General features: G+C 45.7%; 3 protein-coding genes and 1 long non-coding RNA gene across 5 annotated transcripts; all 4 read right to left on the reverse strand.

Moving 5' to 3' along the window:
- Positions 1-981: 981 nt before the first annotated feature.
- LOC136476531 (uncharacterized) lies at positions 982-1,467 on the reverse strand. Its single transcript, XR_010763643.1, has 3 exons — positions 1,428-1,467; positions 1,281-1,349; positions 982-1,098 (listed from the first exon to the last, which is right to left on the reverse strand). It is a non-coding gene; the product is annotated as an uncharacterized lncRNA (long non-coding RNA).
- A 2,861-nt stretch (positions 1,468-4,328) lies between these two features.
- LOC136464577 (uncharacterized) lies at positions 4,329-6,833 on the reverse strand. Its single transcript, XM_066463558.1, has 4 exons — positions 6,546-6,833; positions 6,124-6,419; positions 5,643-6,035; positions 4,329-5,481 (listed from the first exon to the last, which is right to left on the reverse strand). Exons 1-4 carry the CDS (start codon positions 6,766-6,768, stop codon positions 4,489-4,491), a joined length of 1,905 nt encoding a protein of 634 aa, XP_066319655.1. The 5' UTR covers positions 6,769-6,833; the 3' UTR covers positions 4,329-4,488.
- Positions 6,834-9,858: 3,025 nt separating this feature from the next.
- LOC136464659 (ammonium transporter 2 member 5-like) lies at positions 9,859-12,200 on the reverse strand. Of its 2 annotated transcripts, none has more exons than XM_066463705.1 (3): positions 12,076-12,200; positions 10,962-11,945; positions 9,859-10,882 (listed from the first exon to the last, which is right to left on the reverse strand). In XM_066463705.1, the coding sequence occupies exons 2-3, from the start codon at positions 11,529-11,531 to the stop codon at positions 10,055-10,057; spliced, it is 1,398 nt and encodes a 465-aa protein (XP_066319802.1). In that variant the 5' UTR covers positions 11,532-11,945; positions 12,076-12,200; the 3' UTR covers positions 9,859-10,054. The 2 variants fall into 2 exon arrangements, with proteins under 2 accessions (XP_066319802.1, XP_066319745.1); XM_066463648.1 differs by having other exon boundaries at positions 10,962-11,715; positions 11,876-12,093.
- Positions 12,201-12,280: 80 nt separating this feature from the next.
- On the reverse strand, positions 12,281-17,372 carry LOC136464815 (binding partner of ACD11 1-like). Its single transcript, XM_066463792.1, has 8 exons — positions 17,150-17,372; positions 16,924-17,045; positions 16,744-16,822; positions 14,778-14,852; positions 14,627-14,695; positions 13,667-14,001; positions 13,348-13,471; positions 12,281-12,650 (listed from the first exon to the last, which is right to left on the reverse strand). Exons 1-8 carry the CDS (start codon positions 17,153-17,155, stop codon positions 12,630-12,632), a joined length of 831 nt encoding a protein of 276 aa, XP_066319889.1. The 5' UTR covers positions 17,156-17,372; the 3' UTR covers positions 12,281-12,629.
- Positions 17,373-24,949: the final 7,577 nt, after the last annotated feature.

The raw sequence follows: 24,949 nt of genomic DNA on the forward strand, positions 1-24,949 counted from the left end.
CCCTCAAAAATGTCAAAGGATCTGATCGATTTTCCTGGCGAAAAGGCGTAATCGCGGCAGCGGAACTGCCTGCAGATCAGACGGGCACGCAGCCTTCCAGCCGCAAAAGAAGAATAGCATATTCAGTTCATATATTCATATACGAGTAGACGCAGAGACCGACGGCACGCGCCAAGCAAGTTGAGACCATAATAACGACGCATCAGGAGCACGTGTCCGCTGTCCGCATAACGCCTTTTCTGCAGACTGCAATGCACCACCCGTCCCATACAGATCACGTCAAAAAGTTGAGTAAACCCTACTCCCTCGGTATATAAAAAAACAATTCTAGCTTTCTGGACAAGACGGACCGGACTGCTTCTTGTTTCGGTTTATTATAACATGATTTTTGAGTAAACCCTACTCCCTCGGTATATAAAAAAACAATTCTAGCTTTCTGGACAAGACGGACCGGACTGCTTCTTGTTTCGGTTTATTATCTCTTATAGAACATGATTGAATCATTCGAAATCAGCTAAAATCATCCGAAAGTGGATCAGCCGAACAGGCCTATTGGGATAAGCTGAAACACTTTCGGATGATTTCGAATGATTCAATAGTGTTCTATGAGAGATAATAAGCTAAAACAAGCTGAAAGAAGCTGGAAGTAGTTTAACCGAACAGGCTGAGTATCACCTATGGATGATTTCGTCTGATTTCAGATAATTCAATAATGTTATATGAGAGAGAATAAGCTAAAATAAGCTTAGAGCAGTTGTTCGGCTGAGTATCGCCTTTCGGGCGTGAGATCCAGATTGCGTTAACGCTGAGCTGAAAGATCTGAGTGCTGAGCGGCAGATCCAGATCACGCTGACAGTCCGAACAGTACCTACACGAGTGAGCAGTCACTCGTCACGTTGTAACAGTCGCAACGAGTCAACAAGTTTAGGTACTACTGGAGACAAGTAGTAGAGATACCTTTGCAGACTCTCAGTCTCTCATCACCAGTATAGAAAGGAAAAAGTCGTGCGCCATGCTTGCTAGGTCGCGGGTTTCCTCACCAGCTTTCTGACGCTCACCAGTAAAAAACTTGTGCGGAGGAGTACTAAACGTCACAGCCTGCGATGCAGCTAGTCACATGGAATGGAAACGGAACGGGGACAAAGATGCAGCAGAAACGACGGAACGGGCAGGTGAAAGTGTGAAACGGAACAAGTTGTACTCTAGTGTGTTGGTCTACCGACTACACACAGTACAGTATAGAACATTAGAGCTTACGGCGTGTGACAGTAGCAGCGCACCTGTTAGGTGAAGTAAACAGCCGCACATGCAGGGCCGGTCCCCCTCCAGCTAGGGCGTCTCTTCTTTAGCTGATAAGTTATGACTGAAACTATTAGCTAATTTATTGTGAGAAAAAAAATATTATTTATTAATTCATAAAGTATGACCTTATAAGCGAAACAAACGGACTTTAGACTAGAGCAGCGCACCACCAGTCCACCACGGGTACGGTTGCACGGGAACGCACGGCCGGCCCGGCAGGCCGCTCCAACCAGCGATGCGCCAGGAAAATTTACTGGCGGGCAGATCAGATCTCGTCCTGGTAGAGTAGGTTCAGAGAAGTGGCGTGATCTCTGATCTGGGGCAGGCAGAGGCAGAGGCAGCGGGTGGGCGCCACGGTTTTTATAGCCGAATCCTAAACGCGTCGTACTGCGTAGGAAAGGATGGCCTTGCCTTGCCTGCGTGCCCGGCCGGCCGGTGCATTGCACGCATGACACGTGCAGGCGCAGCTGCTGGTGTTGTTCCAAAGTTTAATGCTGGGCGTGAGCTAGGGGACGCCGTGCGTGCCAGCGCCATCAAGAGCGCGACAGCGGTTAACACGCTGAACCGGCCGGGCGGGCCAAATCGATCAAGCGGCTGCTACTTGCTGTCCACCCAGGAGAGGATTTGTTTCCACTTGGCTGTCCTGTGACTGCCGCGACTGATTCTGCAAAACACGCCGTGCAGACACAGCACATACGGAGTATATAACTACATGAGCCAGAGCCAGCCAAGAGTGTCCATATTGCTACAGTCCCGGCGCTGCTACGCTCATTTGTTGCTTGCAGCTGGGCCCGTGTCCGTCCAGTACATTGATGGATCAGAGAACCAACAAAGAACAGGGAAAAGAAAAATGCTTGTCCTAGGCCAGCATCATCAGCATGAGGCTCCATCATTGCTCCTCGTGAAAGTCACGACAAGGGACTTTGGCCGTCACTCCGTTGCCATCATGACGATGCCGTGGAATCGCGTTTAGCAGCCGGCCGGGCGGCCGGCCCACGCGGCAACGCAGCGCGCGCATGAATCTAAGAGATTACACGACGCCCTCGTGCTCGGGCGCTCGGCACGGCAGTGAGATACTCTTGAGTGCACCCGCGATGGCCAGCTCTAAGCAAACTTCTTCGGTAGTGCTGACATGTAGCACATAGCTTTTAATATGGATAACCTCAAATGATACTCTAACGTAATCTTCAAATATGAGCAAGAGCTTAGCTCTTAATTAATAGGTAGTTTTTTTTCTCTTTTATTAAAATATATAAAAAATACGTAGAGCAACCTTAAGAGTCAGCCATTGGGTGCCCTCGCGACAACGGCACGGCCATCTCGTGATCTCCATGGGCGACCTGCTGCTACAGTGCTACAGCTCGCGGACCACGGTCGCGGGAGGCGGCCCGGGTGCACGCCGCGGCAGCACCCGCGAGCCGCCGAGTCCGGGGACCGAGAGAACATTCGAGGTTGAAAAATGAAAAGACCTCAAAGTATGGGCCACCAAGGAGTGGGCCTCTCCCGTCGTTTGGTGGTTGGTTCCATGAGATCCGTCTTGAAAAAAGGTGGAAGAATGGGACAGGCCAACCAGGCAAGGAGCCCATGCGTGGTCCAGCAGGCGTGCCGCGCTTTTTTCTTTATTTTTTTGTATGCATATTTTAAATTTAAAAGGACAATATACAATTTTCTAGAAAATATAATCTCTCTATTCTAAATTATAAGACATTTTAGATTTTATAGATACATTGATTTTTCTATGTATCTAGACATAGTGTATACCCAAGTGTAAAAAAAAACAAAAATGTCTTACGGGGTGTTCGGCTGGTACGCATGGCCACCGTAGCTCGGCTGGTTTTGGATGATTTAATAGTGTTTTGTGAGAGAGAATAAGCTGAAACAATCCAAGACTATACCAGCCGAACACATAGTTAGATGAAGTATAAAATGTTCCCTCGTCTCACATTCTCACACTAATAGTGGCGATTTATTTGAATACTCCGCCAGGCGGGTAGAAATAATGTATCACCGTCTTAGTGGGCGAGTGGTCCGTATGGATAATTTTGAGTCACCATAAAAACGATAACATTTTCATAGGTGCTCCAATCTCAGACTTAAAGAAGAGCAGTCTATATAAATTACCTTTTGAGTCACCATAAAAATTATAATATTTTTCATAGGTGCTCCGTTGAATACAAAATTTGCACGAGAATTTAATAGAGACAATACCTATGACATTTAGTTCAATATATTTTTTTCAATCCATTTTTTTAGGATTTTTTCGATCCTTATTGACATTAAAACAATTTATACATGTAAATCAGTATTTGTACATCTGAATAATGCATCAACTATTCCGAGTTCCAACATCGAGATAGCTTCAAATTAAAAACGCTGCACTGCAATATTATAAGATCTCATGGACAATTGATATACATTTTATCGTCATACAAGGGCACACGGATGTCACGCTTACTACATATTTTTATACTCAATTAGTAGCCAGTATATTCATATTCATGTACTAATGTGCAGGTTTGTGTCTAATATAAACCCGTTTCTGTATAGGCCTTGTGTTTTCAAGTACGTTGACAAATAACGGGAAACACAACACAAATGGTTCGATTCAAGTATCAAAGAGAGCCACCAAATGAACCTTATCTGCGTAATGATCTCAACCCAAGAAGGCCTCGAATGCAAGATCACATGCTTAAAACCACAGGCCCCGTTCGTTTGGAGGAATTCTAGAGGAATTTGAATGAATCTGGAGGAATTTATGAGAGAAAAACACTGGATCAAATCGGGTTTAAGGGCACGCGAATGGGACCACAATTAGTGTGAGAATGGACACATGGTCCCTTATCCAAAAGAAAATGCACACGTGGTCCGATATGCGCATCCAGGCGACCGACAATTGGATGGTCACAATCACCAAAGACGAAAAACGTGCTATGTGTGAGTCAGTAGTGCTGTATGTGCACGTACGGACCACGGATGTTAGTATGTTACCTTTGAATTGCAAAACTAACTAAAAATAGACAAGGGCGTCACACCGAAACCAATTATTTTATCAATCTTAATTTCCTAACTACACCTACAAAAAAAGCCATGCTCTGGGTATTCTCTACCAAAAAAATTATGCTTATTTTCCGTTCGCACTAACAATTTCAACACACACCGAAGAAGAGCAAAAAGAGAGTGCGATTGCTAATTGTGCCCCGCGGCCTTGGTGGTGAGCCCGAATCCGAACGGGAACAGCGCGTCGTACCGCTTGTCGCCGTAGTTCATGGGCAGCTGGTCCACGGACTTGAACCACGTCCGCGGCAGCTTCCCCGTGAACCCGTAGTCCCCGAACAGCACGTCGGTGATGCCCTGCGCCTCCGTGCCGGGCAGCCAGGCCGCGACGAGCGCGTCCATGTAGTCCACGTACGGCTGCAGCACGAGCGGGCGCCCCGACACGACGAGCACGACGCACTTGACGAGGCCGCACACGTCCTTGATCACCTCGGGCCCCGGCGACGGGATGGTCAGGTTCTTGTTGTCGCCGGCCGTCTCGGCGTATGGCGGCTCGCCCACCGCCACCACGGCGTACTCGTAGTCGTTGGCGCTCTTGCTCAGGTCGTCCTTGTCCGGGCGCTCCACGTAGTCTACCGTCGTCTTCTTGTCCACCGCCTTCTTGATGGCCTCCAGGATCGTGGTGCCGACGCCGGTGAGGTTGTTGCCGCTCTCGCCCTGCCACGTGATGGTCCAGCCGCCGCACTGGCTGCCCAGGTCGTGGGCGTGGCTGCCGGCGACGAGGATCTTCTTGGCCTTCTTGTCGAGCGGCAGCATCGGCTTGGTCTGCCCCTTCTTGCTGTTCTTGAGCAGCACGAGCGACTTGCGGACGGCCTCCCGCGCGAGCGCCCGGTGTTCCTGCGCACTGAGCTCCTTGGTGAGGCGGGGGTCCGGGAGCGGGTCCTCGAAGAGGCCCATGGTGAACTTGACCCGGAGGATCCGGCTGACGGCGTCGTTGATGCGGTCCAGCATGATCTGCCCCTGCTTCACCTGCTTGACCAGGTCGGCGACGAACTCCGGGTAGTCGTACGGGATCATCACCATGTCGATGCCGGCGTGGATCGTCTCCTTGATGGAGTGGTAGTAGTGCTGGTGCGGCGGGTTCGTGATGCGGTCCACGGCCTGCCAGTCCGTGATCACAAAGCCCTGCAGCAATGTTGTTACGTTTAAGTAAGGAGTACTGATATGATCCAAGCGCAGCACTAGTTGAGCATGCAACATGCAAATGTACTGACAGACAGGGGCACGTTTGGTTTGCTCATCAGACAGACACAGACACAGACACAGACACAGACACAGACACTGACCCTGAAGTCCATCTTGTTCTTGAGCGTCTCGGTGATGAGGAACTTGTTCTCATGCATCTTGACCCCGTTCCAGCTGGAGTAGGAGATCATGATGGAGGAGATGCCCTTGATGACGGCGTTGTCGTAGGGCGGCATGTGGATCCGCATCAGGTCGTGGAAGCTCAGCACCGTGTTGTTCTCGTTGATGCCCCGGGTGGTGCCGCCGTCGCCGACGAAGTGCTTGGCGCACCCGGCCACCTTCTTGGACCCGCCCACGAAGGGGACGCCCTTGGGGTGCTTCGCGGGGACGTCGCCCTGCAGGCCGGTCACCATGTTGGAGGTCATGAGCTGCACCAGCCTCGTGTCCTCGCTGAAGCTCTCGTAGCACCGACCCCACCTCGGGTCGCGGCACACCTGCGTGCAGACCGATCGATCGGTATGGCACAATCGTTCGGCTTATCATCAGGTCAGAAAGACGACAGAAATAGCAGTAGTAACGTACCGCGACGCATGGCGCGAAAGTGTAGGGGATGCCGGTGGCCCTGGTCTCGTGCGCCGTGGCCTCCCCGATCCGCTTCACGAGATGGGGGTCCCTGGTGGCGCCGAGGCCAACGTTGTGGGGGAAGATGGTGGCGTTGTACACGTCGTTGTTGCCGTGCACCGCGTCGATGCCGTAGATGATGGGGATGCCGAGCCGGGTCTTGAGCGCCGCCTTCTGCATCTTGGTCACCATCTTCTGCCACACTGACGCCGATGCCTTCTCCGCCGGCACGCTGCCGCCGCCGCTGAGGACGCTACCTGCACGCACCACCGGCGTCATGCATGGACGATATATGCATGTGCGCATTAGTGAGTGTTACTGTTACGGCTAAACAAAGGACCGCCGCGCGCCGGCCGGCCGGTGAGGACGATCGATGGACTCACCAACGAAGTACTTCTCGATGACTTCGGCGGTCGCGTTGGCCCTCTCGATCTGCGACATCTGGCCTATCTTCTCCTCCAGCGTCATCCGGCTGAGGAGGTCCTGCACGCGTTCATTGATGGGCTGCTTCGCGTCCTTGTACTTGACGTACTCCGCCGCCAACGGCAGGAGGAGGAAAGCGAGGACTAGGCACGCGACCGCCGTGGCCGCCGTCGAGCGCGTCATCGCCGTCGTCACAGCAACCTTCGTGGATTCACTCAGTTGATCTCCTGCATTTAGAATTTTGTAGATCGAAAAAGGGATTCATCAGGGCGTGCATATGTAGGTAGGCGAAGAAACTGAAGATACAGTGATGTGGACTCACCGGTTGAGCAGAGAGTGATGAAGAGGAGCAGCTACCGGGTGACTGGATTTTATAGAGATCGACTGGCAGGACGTGCGCGATCAGTGCATGTCGTTTCCACGATGCGGTTTGTGTGTAACAGACTCGAGACTCGATCCGATGGATCCCCGGGTCATCGTCTGGAGGATCGGGGCGAAGACCACAGGGTTTCCCGTTGGACTGACTGCATGCATGATGCATGGGTGCGCGCGTGTGTAGGTGTTTGACTGAAGCACATGACCACTCGTATGAGTGGCCGCGGAGCCTATCTCAACTGAACACTGCAGGATTTCTTGCGATAGGAGATGCGGAAATTCCGTCGTTTAGGGTATAGCATCTACTCAAAGATCAAAACGTTAAGTAAATATACGCCCTGTTCGTTTGGGTTTGTTTGACTAATAAGCCATGGCTGAAAATACTATTGACTGATTTAGTGTGACAGAAAAATATTGTTCGTTGGCTGAAAAAGTACGGCTTATAAGCCAAAATAGGCATAAACGAACAGGGCGATATACTAATATGTTACCTTTTTCACCATAAACGTTTCCCCCCCTTTTTCACCATAAATGTTTTTTTCCTTTCGAGTCATAAAATTATCTTTGTACATGAAACTATGAGGCCATGCTCGCTTGAACTACTTCAGCAGTACTTCTCAGCGAAAGAACAATGTTTTTCTCTCACAAATAATCAGCATAAGCCAAATTTCAGCAATATATCTCTTTTGACTTTGAGAGAGTTGTCGGTACCTAATTTAAATTAAATTAAAATGCAAGGTGAACATATGCAAATAAAGCCAAGGTGGTAAGTAAAGAAAAAATTAGGAGCGCAAGAGATATAGAGAAGAAAACATGAAAGAAGAAGAAAAAAGTCAAAACTATAGAGGAAAAGAAAAGAAAATAATAAGAAGAAAAAGGGTACAATCTACACATCTCAAGCTGTCAGTGCTCTTGAACTTCGAGCTCTTTGTTCCCAATTTTGTGTCCATGTTTTGATAGCTATTCTCCTTGATTCCTTCTTGGTTTTGTGTTTCGAAAGTTCTATGTTTGCACATAGTTATGTTTGATTGCTGAATATGAGGTTGTACGTTATCAAAGACTTTTCTTTTTCTTGCCGGCCAAATGTTCTCGGCCACCGCTTTTATAGCAGTTGCATATTCAGAACTAGGTTAATGCGTTATGTGTGTGGTTTTGCTCTAGAGTCAGCAAAGTTGCAGCCATGTCTGTCTCTGTGTTTACCGTTAAAACTAGTGATGTCCATACTTGAATTTCATGAGGGCATCTCAAATGCATATGTTCATTGTGTCCATAAGGGCATGCTACATTAGCATTGATATATTTTCCTTTATAATATATTTCGTGTCTTTTGTCCTCCCTTTGTTGCCAAGAGTATCTCCAACAATACTAAAAAAACAAGCGTCCTACTTTTCTATAGCCACCTACTTTTAGGGTGTCTGTTTTTTTGTTGTTGTCTCCACAGTACCACCCAATCATGCCCCCTATTTTATTTTCTCACAAATGCATGTCACCACTCTATGATTTTCATTTCTCCTCCACAATTAACCAAAAGTATTTCAATTGCATATGTTTCATGAACAACAAATTGAACGTCACAAATAATTTGAAAATCCAAATCTAGATTTAAACCACATAGTTCAAACATATCAAAGTACGACACCACATAGTTCAAACATAATCAAAGTTTTCACATCAACAAGAGGAACTCAAATACAATCACACTATGACACACCATGGCATGCCCACAAATGCCCTACCAAATCATCACAGAGTCCTCTTATGTATTGTTTAGTCTTCAATCTAATTATGTATACACAAGAACTCACTCAACACAAGTGGATCGCGTCGATAATTCTCCGGCCTTAACACCTCACCACCTTCTTGTTCATAGTAAGTCCTCTTCCTTTTCCCCCTCTCATTTTCTATGATCACGTTGTGGAGAATTACAGCAACGTTCATGATGTACCAAATGGTTTCCTTGTCCCATGACCTATAAGATCCCCTCACCATGGCAAACCTAGATTGAAGAAATCCAAATGCTCTCTTGACATCCTTCCTCACAGCTTCTTGTGCTTGTGTGAAGTGATTAGCGCTTCACAAAAGTAGCCCAAGAAGGATAAATAATGCTAGTCAGCGGCAACAGCAGAGACAAATCGAGCGTGCGGTGTAGGAAATAGAGGAAACAAAAACTCGCTTGTTGGGCTAATTGGAATGGGTAGTGTGGGCGGGGGATTTGAGGGAGAACAAATTTTAGTGACTTAGTAGGTTGTCTGTTGAAAGCTCTTTTTTTTTTTTTTGCTCAGCTACTCAAAAATTAAGTAGAGGACCTGTTTAAGTAGTCTAATGGAGATGCTCTAACCAAACAAAGATCTTACATTTTTTAGGCGCTAAATAAGACCAAAAGTCTTGTGCTATTTGGAAAAGTGTCTCCCCAAACGATAGTATGAAATATTGTTCTAAATGTAAAATTCTTTGTTTGCCTAAATCTCATCTACCTTGTATCTTGAAGATCTATTTGTTGAATACTATCCAAATGCTTTAGTAAATGTAGCAATCTGTTCCGCTCGCTATGAGGTTAAAGGTCTTGTACAAATTTGCCAACCTATTTAGACCTAGTCTCAGTAGGGGTTTCATTTTATAGTTTCTAACACTGTCATGTGTTGAGAACAATGTAGACAAGTTTTATCCTCATAAAGCTCATTTTGTTCCATGAACTTTCATCATCTCTTTCTTTATTTATACTATGCTATATCAGGTTTATTTAATGTCATGAAACTAAACTTTCACTAAAAGTTGCCTTAGTAGGTAGTTCATCGCCTTGCAATTGTTAATTGTACATTTTCAAGAGTAAATGGTAGATACCTTTTAAAAAAATTAAAAGTTTAGGTTAATACGCCAATGCTAGAGAAGGGTGAAAATCATACTAGTAACTGAAAAGAGAGGTGCATGTAACATTCCAGCTCTACCAGTAACGTTTTATGTTTACAAAATCTTGTGTCGAAGGATGAAGTCCAGATGCTACTCAAAAGTCAAAACTATACAAGCATTCGTGTTGATCTTACACCCTAGATGTACGTGCGCATCGCTGCCGGACATGCTTGAACTATCCGGCCGATCATATCATCTCGTCGGCTTTGGACGCCATGGGATTGGACGTCATGGGGTACGAATGGTTTCCGTGCACCGACTGCTCGTACGTCTCGCCATCTCCCCACACCGCGTACGCGTCCTCCCCGTGGATGGCGTCGTCGCCGGCGGCCAGCTGCTCCTCGCTGAGCCGTAGAGGCACGAGCAGCCCGACGACGAGGCACACCGCGCTCGTCACGGCGACGTTGAGCGCCACGACGAAGGCGATCCCGGCCAGCTGCACGCCCACCTGCCGGAACCCCGCGGCGGCGCGGCCGTCCTTGAGTGCGTACACGAGGCCCACGTACCGGGGGTCGTCGCCGAAGAAGAGGCGGCTGAGCCGCGGCTCCGCGAGGACCCCCGTCAGGACGCCGCCGAGGCTCCCCGCCACGCCGTGCGTGTGGAGCACGGCGAGCGTGTCGTCGACGCGCTTCAGGAACCGGCTCCGCTTGTGCAGCACCATCATGGTGCACCACGGCACGCTCCCGGAGACGACGCCCATGAGCATCGCGGCCCAGCCCTGCACCAGCCCCGCGGCCGGGGTGATGCACACGAGCCCGGTGATCATGCCCTGGACGGCGCCGATGACGGAGGGGCGCCCGAACACGAAGCAGTCGAGGCAGAGCCAGACCAGGAGGCTGGTGGCCGTGCAGAAGTGCGTGTTCACGACGGCGAGCGACGCGTCGATGTTGGCGGCGTACGGCGCGCCGCCGTTGAAGCCCGTCCACCCCATCCACAGCAGACCCGCGCCGGCGAGCGTCAGGAGGATGTTGTTCGGCGGGAACGACTCCCTGTCCTTGGCCGTCCTCGGACCCACCTGCCGATCGAACGATTAGGTAAGCTTCAATTCAGTGGATCGGAACATATGCAGTCATGCATGGAAGGCAAACAGTTACCCAGTAGGCGGCGGTGAAGCCGGCGATGCCGGAGGAAAGGTGGATGACGTATCCGCCGGCGAAGTCCATGACACCGGCCTTGAAAAGGAACCCGTTGGGGCTCCAGAGGCTGAACGCCCCAATGGTGTAAGAGAAGGTGAGCCAGAGCGGCACGAAGAGCATCCACGCCCGGAAGTTGACGCGGCCGAGAAGCGAGCCGGCGACGAGGATGAGCGTGATGGCGGCGAAGACGAACTGGAAGAAGAGGAGCGTTGCCGCCGGGTAGGCGCCGGCGAAGCCCTGCTGGGTGAGGAAGGCCTGGTCGAGCGCGGCGAGGTCGGGGCGGCCGACGAAGGGGAGGAGGCGGTCGCCGAATGACATGCGGAAGGCCCAGAGGCACCAGCAGACGAAGGTGGCGGCGAAGGCGTAGAGCGCCATAAAGGCCGAGTTGACGGCCCACTTCTTCTTGACGATGCTGCCGTAGAGGATGACCAGCCCCGGCACGCTCTGCAGCCCCACCAGCGTCGCCGCCGCCAGCTGCCATGCGTTGTCGCCCTTGTCAAGCCACTCCGGCGCCGCCTCCGTCGCCATCTCGGCGGCCGGGCGATCGAGACAACGCAGTCGAGCGAGTGTATAGTGCTCGCGCGAGTCGCGTCCACGGGGCACGGGGAGGAGAGGAGAAATCAAACAGAGGCCAAGTGGAAAGGGTAGAGAGCTATATAGGAATGGCTGGCTGGATGCTGAATCTGTCCGCGCTTTGGGGTGGTTTTCACTGCTGCGGAGTGCGGTGACACATATTCAACACAATTAGCGCATGATCTCATGTTATGGCCGGGAATTTTGCATCAGGGCTGTGTGTTTTATACAACGACGTGGACATTGAAATCGTATGAACTGTGTAGGACCAAAGAACCAGATGCTTGAAGCAGTCTTACTCTGAAAAGGCTAAGCCTGTGTGAAGGCTATATAATGGTGATTAGCTTCATCCTAACTCACAAGGCTGTCCTGCATGCAAATGGCGGAGTTTCTTATGAAGATTTAGCATATATGAATTCGTTTTTGTTCCTCCAATTGTACGGCAAGAGAATGCCAGTTTGGCTTCATGGAAGCCATCCAATTCGTCGAGTATACTCACTTAGATTGAGTCAACACCATATGTACGTGCCATATGTAGACAACATATAAACTTCCATTACAAAAGTTAGCACGGCCGAAACTAAGACAGCATTCTCTAATTACAGCAGGAGAGTTCGATAGGGATCTCATGTCAATGCATACTTCAAACTTATGTCGTGACAAAAAAAAAAACAGAGAACACCAATTCAATTAGTTGAGTTTCAAATTTCTCAGTTGGAGCAACAGTTTTGGGAGAACTGGAGAAGCATAGGCATCAATAACGATCAAGAATCCACACAGATTGAGTCAATAGAATGCCACTATCACCTATAATCAATTTAACGTCATCAACACTAAAAAAATGGGGTTCTATAATACCAAAAAACTGAACTCATCTATGTACCAAACTCAAAAGAATCACCGAATAGCCTGCACCCAAGGAAAAACGGACAAGATAACAGTGAAACGCACAGTTACTTTCCACGCTGTCCACAATCAAAGGGAAATGCTTGCACAGGGACTTCCAATATATTTTCCTCACAAAGAAGAGCTTCCGTTACCAGCACAGCACGCTCAAGCAACAACAGCAGGGCCCTATTTTTCCGGGGGGAAAAAACAAAGTACGTTTCAGAAGTCTGCGAAGCATATAAAACTGCAACTCGGTAAACTTCATAAATGGAGCTCCCTAGTCCCTAGTTCAAAATATTTCCAGAGGGATGCATATCAATTGGCCTAGGAAGGGCTATGAAAGAAGCAATTTGTTCCTAGAGTTATATGCTTCTTCCTTTATCTGTGGTTATGCACCATGATTTTAGCCAAAGGCAAGAAATTGCAACCTTACAATTTGCAAATCTGTTTCTTATGACATAAATGTCCATGTTGCAGCCTGGATATCCAAAACTTCACGGTCAAACTGACAAACTGTTATAGTAGCACTCTACATCTGTTTTTTTCCACTCTGACATTATTGTTTGTTCTCAAGTCACAATTTTATTTATAACTTATTAAGAGCCACTGACCTGGCAATGCTTTCATGACAATGATCAAGAATCAGGACCAGGTCTACTATATACATGCAAATATGCTGTTCAGCTGGTCATGTTAAGTAAAAATATCCACTAATGGAAAAGATTGTGCTATATCATCCATGAGTGTAGAAAAGGAAATGATGATGCTTAGCTACCAAAGTTGCATACACTCTGCAATCTGAAGCTATTCGGCATGCTTTTCTATAATAATATATTGATTACTGAGTAGCAAGCAACAGTCTCAATTATTAGCTATCACTTACTTTGGCTGTTAGATTTGACACAGCTAATTGGAACTTTTCTCTGGTTCTTGAGCCAGCAACATGACCAGCCTTGGCGACCTTGCTAAAAGCACCATTCAGCCAGCTCGTTCCAGCAGACACATACCTGCAAGTTGGAGAAAATACTAGAAGAAATTAGCAATACTCTAAACAAACTCATGGACATAAAGGCTTTAGGTCCTCAAATACGGCGAAGTGTGCAAGTATTCATTAAGGTACAACAGATCCGTTATTAAATTCTAAGCCATATACTTAAATGTATATTATTTAAGCATTAACAAAAGCGTGAATAAGAAGAGACCTGTTGGTTTTCACAGCAGAGCCTGTATCATTTAGCTTGCGCTCTGCAGCCAGCAAAGCAGCCATTGTTTTATCAGAAACATGCAATCTTTGGTCTACTGATTTCACCTTTTCATTGACAACTGATATCCCATTGTTTATCTTCTCTGAAAGGCCAACACGCTTATCAAAGGAATTGATCCTCGCTGATGCATTAGCCCTCAACTGATGCTTCTCATCAAATGCTTTAGCCTTGTTCACAGCATCTTGTCTCATTGCTGAACCCTTTGCAATCACATTTGTCATGGCATCATGGGCCTTGCTCACATAGACACGGCTATTGGGACTGGTATTGTCCTATACAGCAGGACAAGAGAACTTTTCAATAATGACAACTGCCAGCGTAATACAATATGTATGGAATAATACAAGATAATACACTAATGCACTTCGTATATTTTTAAAAAGGGCGTACCCAATGCAGAGAGCTCCCGCTCTGTGCGGGGTCTGGGGAAGGGTGTCGGTGGCAAGCCTTACCCTCGCCTGTGCATTGTGAAGAGACCGCGACTCGAACCCGGGACCTTCCGGTCACAGGCGGTAAGACTCTACCGCTTGCACCAGGCCCGCCCATGGCACTTTGTATATTTTTATGTTCAAAATTTTATTCCTAATAACCCTGTTAATCAATAACTGGTAATTTTTTTACCAGTGGTGGGTAACTTGCAAACATCATAAAACATCCCAAATAGTATACGTGCAGATAGGCTCCAGTTTATTTATTTATTTTGCCATGGGGGAGGGTTTTCAGATATGCAGTCAGTATTCAGTTAAAAAACAAGATGCTGCACTCCCTACAACCACCAAAATAAGAGACGTTTTTGCTAACGTTTTCTCACTATGCCCCTGCCCCCTAGTTGATGGGAGGCTCATGATCTAACTACGAGGAAAAATAGAAGTAAAAAAAAAATGCATTGGGAAATACCTCTGAGGAGTACTCCAATTCTGCATTAGGAGCTGAACTCGTACTTGTCACCTCATGGACCATAAGTTGCTGCATGATTTTCAAAATGGATATCTCAATTAAAAATAAGGACTGATTGCATTTATGTATAATAAATAGCTTAGTAGTGTACCTGTTCAGTAACAGGGATGTAGATGTAATCTTCAGCAGGGTTTATGTTCACAATTTGGTCCACAATTGTTGCTCCCTGGAAAAACAATGGTAGCATGAAATGAAAAAAAATGTAATCAGTGCTTATTTGTTTGACAATACTGCAGATCCATCAAGCAATCATGTTGCGATGCAAAACAGAGAGAAGACACTGTGATGTATTTCACTTAGAACACATACAAACAGTAAGAACTTTTCTCCACTGCAGCAAAGGCTATTTCAAATTTGAATTGTCACTTGTAGTTGATGCACAGATGCAGACATGTATGCTTGCTGGCAAATATAGAAATATCTTGCATGCTTGTTTCTTACAAGGATGACAGATTCACAAAGTCAAAGAATCTCAAGCAAAGTAAACCTATAACCTATTTTGTTTCTCACATTCTGTGTCAAATTAAGCAGGCTTTAAAATAATCAATAATTCAATGGCCCTGTTTGGTTCAGCTTATGGGAGTCTCGCTTATAAGTTGAGCAGAATTATATAATAAGCTACGATGTAGAAAATCTGCTGTCTAAATAAGCGGGGCGTTTGGCTGTCCTGATTATTTCAGGTATGACATTTTACACTGAAAACCCTGAACTTTTCTCAAACTGCGTAGCACTATTTACTACTATTTCTGTGAGTCTATAGCCTTGCAACTGGACCCAAATAAGAGTTTTATTTGCATCCTGGTCCTTCTTCAATCGACGCACGAGCTCGGAGGGAGCCGGCGGTGGGGAGAGAACCGGCGGTGAGGGAGTGACCCGGTCGTGAAGGCCGTCGGCCGGAGGCCAGATCCGGAAGGGACCTGCTCCCCGCCGGCGGATCTGGTCCAAGGCCGGGCTAGAGGGAGGAGATGACGGTCGTGGAGGCGGGAGCCAGACCGGAGGGAGGCGCTAATGGATGGAGTGGCGATGGGGAGGGAGGCGGCGCCGGGGATGGAGACCGCGCCGGGGAGGGAAGCCGCGCCGGGGATGGTGCCGATGGTGCCCGCGCCAGGGAGGGAGGCCGCGCCAAGGATGGAGGGAGTGAGCGAACGCGAACCCGCGTTCTCCAAATCGCACGCCTTGGCTCGCGTTTCGGCCGTAGGCTATTTTCCGCATATAAGCGGACACGCGATGGCTGGTCGCGAGCGCGACGCAACCCGTTTGGCGAGATTTTCGGCTCATCTCGGTCGCGAACGCGAGAATGAGCGGAACCAAACAAGGCCAATATCTTTGTTCTCTTTGCTTATTCACCAATGTTCAATGGCCTTCTAGTGAATTTACTAACGACCTAAGGATCCCCAACCATCATTTGATTGCCAGTGCATGAAGCACATGGCATATGGTCAAAGAAATTTAAACAATCATTTTTCTATCTGTTTTATATATAGTAAAAAGACCATTCAAGAATTCTGCATGTGCAAGGATCCTCGGATTCTGTGACAGAACTCTATTCAAAACAAGGCCAGATCGAATAACCTATTAATAATTATGGATTTTTTTCTATTTATTTCCAGTTGATATATACTCCATCGGTTCCAAATTATAAGTCGCTTTGACTTTTTTGGTACATCCATTTTGCTATGCATCTAGAAATAATAATATGTCTAGATACATGGCAAAATGAATGAACCAAAAAAAGTGACTTATAATTTGGAACGGAGGGAGTACACCAGAACAGGCCATGCATACTTATACGCGATTCACCACGTAAACCAAAACACCTGGGTTTTTCTCTCCATCCCTAGCTCCTACGATTGATGCAACCGACACAAACTTTGGCTTATTGTGGCACCTGCATGCTGCATAACCCCCAGCGTAACAGGTGCATATACCTACTTTACATAATGACAGTCGCCCACACAACACATTTAGAATAGAATACGAATTCTACAAACACTGGAACGAAATAAACAGAAAAAATCCCCTCAGCATGTCAGACAAATTGATGAGCAAAGCCATACCGACAGGAGAAGCGCAATCTCGAGAGCCTTGGGATCTTTGAATGTGACATAGGCCGTCCTCCCCGACGCCACTGTATCACTGCAACCACCAACCAGAGGCCAAAATCACAATGCAGTTCAAAATACAAGCCGAAAGGGGGGGGGAGGAGGAACTAGGGAAAGAAATCAAGAGGCGCTCACAATCTGATGTCGACGTGCTCGATTTCGCCAGAAAAGGAGAAGAACTCGCGCACCTCCCGCTCAGTCGCCAGATCTGAGATGTTCCGCACCCGCACCGTCCTCACCACCCTCTTCCCCATCTCCTGCAGGCGAAAGCAACCGCGGAAAACCGTCAGAGTCCATCACTGACACGACCCTCTCCAATCCCAGCATAAGCCGCCTAACAAGAGAACCAATAAACGCTCACCTCCATGGCGCGACGCCGAGAAGGAACTCAGAAGAAGCGGTCAAATGAACCAGCGCCGATTTCGGGCTGCGCGACAGAAACCGCAGCGGGAGCCGGGGGAAGAGGAAGGCGCTGTGGCTAGGCAAGGCAGGACTCCTTGGTGCTCGGGTGATTGGCAATGGCGTGGTCCGGTTGGTTACTCGTCGCCACCGCGGGTTGCTGCCGCTACTTTTCTTGAGCTGTTCGCTGCCTCGGTGGCCGACGAAAATTAATAACGAAAACGAACCAACTCCTCCTTCCAAATCAGCCACGTAAATTCCCCTTCCACCCTCACCACAAGACTCACCAAGCGAGGATCCCGTAAAGAGGGTACAGGGGTAGAAGGGTAATCTCGCTGCCTGGTCTTAATACTTGGGCGACATGCTGGCTGCTGAGTTTGCTTGGCGACGGCGCCATCTCTCCTGACCTGTAAAACCATTTTTTATTCGAAAAAATAATTATTTATTGACATTAACTGTGCTAAGTTAATGACTCTGCCGCGGCTGGTCCAGCCAATCAGTGGGTGAAAGTGGACCCATCTCATTGTGGGCCTTGTGGGGCCGGGCTGGTCTCACGCGCGCGTGGGTCTGTTGATTTGATTTGGGTGCCGCGTCACGGACGACGGTTATTAAGTGTAGGCAGTGGTGGTTATGCCCGCTGGGGCGGCTCGGTCGGGCTCATGTGGTGCACCCGTCGCTTTCTTCTCCCCACAGGCCACCACGGAATGGTGCCAAAAGATTTGCACATTTATGCATTGACTAGTCCATTACACGCGCCGTCGCACGTGCCGATAAATTACCTAGTTAAGGCGTAGATAAAAAACATATTTAATCTTTGCATGAAAATAATATTAGGAGTTTAACGTAGATATGTCATGCACAAAAACTAAAAGATTGGAGTTTTTTTTATACGATGCAAGACACATCTATTCAGCATACTTTTAAAATTATGGCATTTTCTATGCGTGGTAATCACGAATTTACAACGCAAATTTTAGAACAGTGTCTTAAAACCTCAAAGCCACACAAAGCACTGTAAGCTAACATTGGTGATTAAGAACTTCAACACTACTAAAAACCTGACAGCCGTAACATACATGAAATCATTCCAATGTTACGAAGCTGAGTTAAAACCCTCGTGGCATACTGAAACCTGTAGAAAATGTGCACACAAATTGGAGCATCAGTTTAGGAAGTAAGAAAATAAATCTGTCAAAGATTTTTAAAACAGGAAGGTAGGAGAAAGCAAGGACAACATAAACATAGCTACGGCAAGAGATATGTTTACTGTGTTCGAATCAATAAAATTGATGCTATATTTATACGTCATAGTCACTGGGCTCAGCAACAATCACATGAATAAGGACATGAACTATTTTATTTTATTTTATTTTGCGATAGAAGCATGAAACAAAGTGGCATGATTAATAAATGTTTGTCAACAAACCTATAAAATGAGTAGAAATCTAGAGTGAGCATTACAGATAAAGTTTCAGACTTGGACAAATAAAAAAGTGTGCAATATTCTCTGTATTCTCTGTTGGATAAATTTCAGTCAGACCACTGGACCATTGTTGGTTCCTGCGCTCTAGGTTGTATCAAGTGTACCTGAAATAACAAAATCTCAGTTCTATCACCAAATTGGCACAGTTAAGACAACACACTATCCCCGTTTGGCTTGCTGAAACTTGGCTAAAACTGGCTGAAAAACACTGTTCTGACTGAATTGTTGTGAGAAAAAAATACTGTTCTGGCTGAAAAAAAAGCCGAACAAGCTGGTTTTAAGGTAAACCGAACGGGGTATCAAAGTTTTGAATATGATGGCTTGACACCTGAAGCACGAATTAAGTATCATGTTTAAGGATAGTGAGTTGGGGTCGCAGTGTTGCATTGCAGATGTCTAGATAATAACCTAAAATTGAAGTTTGTTTTGTAAGCTCCAAAATATTTAAAGGATCTATTTTTGGTACTTTTATTATCTCAAACTGCAGTCTATCCGTAGCTAAGTATTCTATAGCAGATAACTACTATGTATTTTATACATGTGTTAAGATCATGGCACTTACTAATTTCATTTTTATGGGGTGAGAAACAATTGTATGTGAATGAAAACAGAGAAACTGATACTGAGGATGTCAATGTACAGTAAACAAAAGCAGCAGACAACCATGAGGTTATCTGCACAAATTAGCCTATATTTTTAACGCAAAGAAATTAACCTGATTAAAAATGCTCGTCAGTGCCATGAAAATAGAACCATCAGTAAGAATCAAATTTGTTTCTTTTGGAGGCACTTATAGAACATATACGTAATGATATCATGTACCAAAATAATCCTAGTGCTAACCTTTTTCATATTGCTATAGAGCATAAGGTACTTCCCAATAACCTGATCACTGTCCTGACATTATGACTCAGGAAGGCTAACTTGCAAAACTGGCATCAATTCTTGTACTGAATGTTATATTTCTTAGCATGCCATACTATACAGCCTATTAAAAATTTACACAAAGTCCTGAATGAGCAAATAAAAGCTGGTTTTTATACGGTACAAGAATGAGAGGGAAAAGTAAAAACAGGGAAAAAGGATTAGAACCTAGACAACAACCAAGCAGATAGCTGAAGAATCGATGGTGGTTCGAAAACCAGCATAAAGTATCACCCAAGGACTGCAGAAATAGTATATGAATATAAATATGGCCAGAATGTAGGAACCATAAAAATAGGCAATTAACTGACCAACTACAGAAATAATAGGAATGAAAAGGAAAAAGAGGGAAAAGAGATCCTAACTTCAGTACTCAATGGACAGATGTAGCAACAGCTAGTGCTAGGTTCTAAAGATGCAGAAAATAGGACCTGGTGACTGCAGGAGAATGTGCAAGATAAGCAGGCTCTGCTGAACTGAAACGTGCTTCTAAACCAGCCAAAAACATGACCCAGTGACTGCAGGAGAATCTGAAACATAAGCAGCGTGAGCCAAGCTGAAGAGGCAAGGGAAGGAGGAGATATGTGGGGCACGAAATCTCCACAAGATAGTACCTAGACACTGCATAAGAATTTGGAAATCGAATTTAGGTTGCAGTAAAGAAAATAGGCAGAATAAATATATAAAAAGCAGCTCAGAAACATAACCATTCATTATGAGGTGGCAATATCAAACACAAGAGGAATACACAATAAAAATGAGAGCTAAAAAAAGAAGGGAGCAAAGACCTTACCTAGACATCAGAGTAGGAAATCAGTTATGGACCACAGCTGGTGGCCAAATAAGCACTAAATATAATGCAGTTACTGCAGGGAAGCAAGAGGGAAAATCATTACACCAAAACTGAGCAGGTATAATAAATGTATAACTAAAAAAGAAGAGTAGGATGAAAATGTACGATGATGGACGGGCTGTGCTCCGTCGCTGCATGTTGGGGCACGAAAAATAAAACCAAAATCAGAACAACAGTCGCCAACAAATAGCTACATCAGTCTATTCTCAAATACTATCTCCAAGGTATATTTCATCCCTAAGCATAACCTGATGTCGCAGGCATCAAACACAAATAGCTACATCAGTTCCTTCCACATGTGCCTATAAAGCTGCTAAAGTACCACGTGGGGATATGTAAGCACCTAAACATATGGAACTGCTATGCTCAAGTAAATATGTCCTGAGAAAGGTCGCCATGGATTGGTAACAAAGAAAATGTAGTCCATCAGTCCAGATAGAGATAAAAATATGTGCACTAACTACTAGGTGCCACAAATCACACATGGAAAAAAAGACATAAAAAAGCACTGACCTTGCTCCTCTTTCAAATAATGCTATTCCTTTTTTTATTTGTCAGCAAGAAGGCTTGACAGAAGAGTCCTAATCTAGGTGGTATAGTCAACGCGATGCATTCCAACCAATTGCCAAGGAGCTGTAGAGCAACGAAAATCATGTAGCTATAAATTAGGATTATTGCACTGCAGTGCCCAAAAGATTAAAAAAGAGAGAAATTCGTAGATATTTGAAATAGTTTTGGATTGTACAATTAGGTACCTGATTTTTTTTCAAATGAAGAATCAATCTATTGCAGCTTAGAGAACATACCATTGTATACTGGTGCAGGGGCTGCAGGCTGAACTTGTTGGTGATTTAGCGTGAGCCGAGCCGAGCTTTAGGAAGATCCTGTTGTTTGCCATCATGAGAAGCATAGCATAATGGACCTTTACTACTTCAACAACGGGTTGATGTAATTCTATTTTGAGGCGTCATTGCATCACTTATCGTACATGTGCATCTGCTGGCAAGAATATACTGCCATCATCTAAGACGGGAAAAGTATTCAGAATTCTAAAGATCAAATGTTTAATGTCATAACTTATAGATGACGTTTCCTAGCATAAACATAGAAGCAAATGTAATGAATTATTTGAGGTCTTGACACTACATGAACAATATTGTAGATTTTGTTTTTCACACTGACCATCAACCCTGAGTATTAATGTTTTTTTCTATATAGTCACATAGGAATTAGAAACCTAAAGAAGGCCTCGCATAAGAGCCGTAAACTAGGTACCCGCAACAGTCTTTTGTAAGCAATTCTTCAAGGGTTCTAGATATGCACCGACTAATCACCACCATAAATCACACAAGGGAAAAAATGGCATTAAAAACACTGACCTTGCTGATCTTTCAATCAATAAACACAATCCAATCCAAGGAGATGACAAAGAATAAATAATGGTAGTCCTCTTTTTATAATTATTTGTCAGCAATAAGCCCTGGCATCAGAGTCGTAAACCAGGTAGCAGCAACATGATGCATTCCAACCAATCTCTAATGGGTAATAGAAAATACAATATTAAAGGGAATAAAATCAGTAAGATGTAGACCGGTCGGAACATAGCTTGTATATGTCCCTGCAATATATTTATACAAATACAAATTAGGAAAAGCATTAGAAACTGTAGCTCTCAACTACCATAGAAATTGTTGTGAGGATCTACTGATCCAAAAAAACACAAGGAAGAGAGGATCTAGGGAGGAGCTCATGGGACGAAGGAGGAGAAGAAGAGGATGAGTCACAATGAGATCCAGTCGTCGAGCTTCGCCGTTGCTGCCGCACAGGTACCTAGGGTTTCTCGAGTAGAGGAGTACAAGCTCCCCAGCGGGAGGTGGCATTGAGGAGCCCGCATGGAGGATGTGGGAGAGAGAGCGGCCGCCGAGCCCCACCCGCACCGGTGCACCGCCCGCAGGGGGCGCCATCGCCTCACGGCTGGCGCCGCCTCACGCCCACCGTGTCTCAGGAGGGAAGGGGAGAGAGGAAGGGGAGGGAGAAACGGAGGTGAGAGACAGGTGAGGGAGGGCAGAGGAGGAGGACGAGGAAGGTGGCTACAGCCGGAGCGCCTAGCCGCGCCGCCATCGCCGTGTCCGCGTCGGGATGGAGAGGGAGAGACCGATGGGGGGAGAGAGAGAGGGGAGGGGGAGAGAAGAATAATCTAGGAGAAGCAGAAGCTGAGTATATATTTGTTTCTCTGGATTCGGACGAGAAGCCGGAGAAGCCATAGACAAGCGAGGAAAAATAGAAGAAACCAGAAAGAACGACCAGAAGCTGCTCCGAACCAGAATCGGCTCCAAACGATCTGGGCCGTTGGGTTGAAGATCCGACGGCTGGGAACAATTGGGATGACGTGGATGCTGTGAGAGGCGGACCCGAGTAACTTGCTTTGATATATTAGAATTAGAATGCATGTGGATGTGGATGTGGGGTGCCGTGGCCCATGCCAAACTGTTGGGTGGTCGCAACTCCCGAGCTTATATTCTTTTATTTTTATTTTACTTTTGTTTAGCGTCCCAAGCTTATATTCTACCGGGAGTATAGTAGTATTTACCAGGAGTATTTTTTTTGTTTCGAGAATTTTATACTCCTTGTCATTTTGACCGTTGCCATGACCCGCGCAGCCACGCTACTACGAGCAAGATATAGGTGATATATGATTGCTATTTACTAGTTATTTTTATCTTTACACTTGCACACTAATTGTAGCTTAATCGGTTAGTTTTTTATGGCGAAATCTGGACACCTGGGTGTGTGTTCAAAATATGGGTGCTCGTATTTTTCAAATTTTATTTTAAGATTTAACAGTTCTGTTTTTTTAATGATAGACGACATGTCTAAATAGGGTGTGAGCCCTCTTAATATTTATCTAGCGTTATTTCTCTAGTGGTAGGCGAAGTGCCCAAGTAGGGTGTGAGTCCTCTTAATATTCATCTATTCTTATATAAGTTTGTGTATATAGAAATACAAACATAAAAGAGTAGGCTCATTACATAAAAAAACTATGGAAATAACCATAATACATAGAAATAAAGAAAAAATGAGCAGGGGAGCCAAATAAATCGAAATATTCATGTTTGGTTTGGGAGGAGAACATAAAAATTGTAAACAGTGCGTGCAGCGAGCTGTCTATGTTTGCATTGGGTTTTGCAATAAAAAAACTGACCACCTATACCAAGAACAAAGGTACAAAGTTATATAGAAGATAGATATGGTAGAGTTGTAATTTATTCCTTTGATCATAGATATAAGATCATTCGGCCTTTATCTGAAATCAAACATGTGTAACTTTAATCACTGATAGCTAAAATGTCCTACGATTAAAAAAACATGGAATAATTGCTGCTATAGATTCTTCACAAAAGATATTGCACGATATAACTCTTTAAATTCATTAAAGCGTTATGCTGTATTTAGTTAAAGTGTTATGCTATATATTCTTATTAATTGACTTATATTTGAAATGAGGGGGTGTTGATTAAATTGTTAGACATAGAAACTGAAAACCAAACTGGAAGTTAACTTCTGAAATTTAGATATCCCTTTGTTTGGATATTGGCACTTTGCCAGCACAAAAACAACCTATATGTAATGGTATGGATGTGTCGAAACATGTACGTTAGATATGCCAGTGTAAGAAAGCTTATATTTTTTTGATAACGATACCCTCAGGGCGTCCATCCTTTTCCGGATAGGACTGACCCACCCGTCCCCACGCCTTGCGCCTCGCCCGTGCCTCGCGTCATGTGCCCTCGGCCACACTTCGCGCCTTGCGCCTCACGCTGCACTCCCACACGCCTTGCGCTTCCCGTCGCGGCCGCGATCCATCTGCTTGTTGGACCGTGGGTGACCTTGAGCTCCGCGTCAGCGGCGAGATCCGCGTCAACGAGCCTCCATTGGAGGGCAGCAAGTAGATGAGCACATGTTGCAACTGTATGTTTCATGCATTTCAGATATATGTTGCATATGTTTCAGCTGAATGTTTCAAAAGTAGATCTGTTGTTGCATATCTTGCAATGGCTATACACGTATGTTGCAAGTGTATGTTTCAAATGTTTAAGTGGTTTTAAACGTATGTTGTAAGTGTTTTTATCTGGATGTTGCATATGTTGGAATGACTATACATATATGTTGCAAGTGTATGTTTCAGCTGTTTAAAATCTATCTTGCAAGTGTTTTATCTAGATGTTGCATATGTTGCACTGTCTATACACGTGTGTTGCAATTGTATGTTTCAAATATTTCAGCTATTTTAAACGTATGTTCAAAGTGTTTTATCTAGATGCTACATATGTTGTAGTGACCATACACATTTTTTGCAAGCATATGTTTGTAAATGTTGCATCTATTTTCGACATTGCAGCAAATGCTTTTTTGTTGCAAGTGTTGCATGACCAGGCGTAGGAAGTAGGCGCAGACGGAGGTGGTCCCCTTGGGCGCAGCGGTCCCGCGTGCTCGCGGGAAGC

Source organism: Miscanthus floridulus, chromosome 1 (assembly GCF_019320115.1).
Source record: "Miscanthus floridulus cultivar M001 chromosome 1, ASM1932011v1, whole genome shotgun sequence".
Classification (NCBI taxonomy): domain Eukaryota; kingdom Viridiplantae; phylum Streptophyta; class Magnoliopsida; order Poales; family Poaceae; genus Miscanthus; species Miscanthus floridulus.

Coding starts and splice junctions, on each gene's coding strand:
- LOC136464659 (XM_066463705.1), bottom strand. CDS start 11,531: ATGGCGACGGAGGCGGCGCCGGAGTGGCTTGACAAGGGCGACAACGCA. Junction 10,883..10,961: donor GCTTCACCGCCGCCTACTGG/GTAACTGTTTGC, acceptor TTCGATCGGCAG/GTGGGTCCGAGGACGGCCAA.
- LOC136464815 (XM_066463792.1), bottom strand. Junction 16,823..16,923: donor GAGCACGTCGACATCAGATT/GTGAGCGCCTCT, acceptor TGGTGGTTGCAG/TGATACAGTGGCGTCGGGGA. Junction 14,002..14,626: donor AATTGGAGTACTCCTCAGAG/GTATTTCCCAAT, acceptor CCTGCTGTATAG/GACAATACCAGTCCCAATAG.
- LOC136464577 (XM_066463558.1), bottom strand. CDS start 6,768: ATGACGCGCTCGACGGCGGCCACGGCGGTCGCGTGCCTAGTCCTCGCT. Junction 6,420..6,545: donor CATCGAGAAGTACTTCGTTG/GTGAGTCCATCG, acceptor TGGTGCGTGCAG/GTAGCGTCCTCAGCGGCGGC. Junction 6,036..6,123: donor CTTTCGCGCCATGCGTCGCG/GTACGTTACTAC, acceptor GTCTGCACGCAG/GTGTGCCGCGACCCGAGGTG.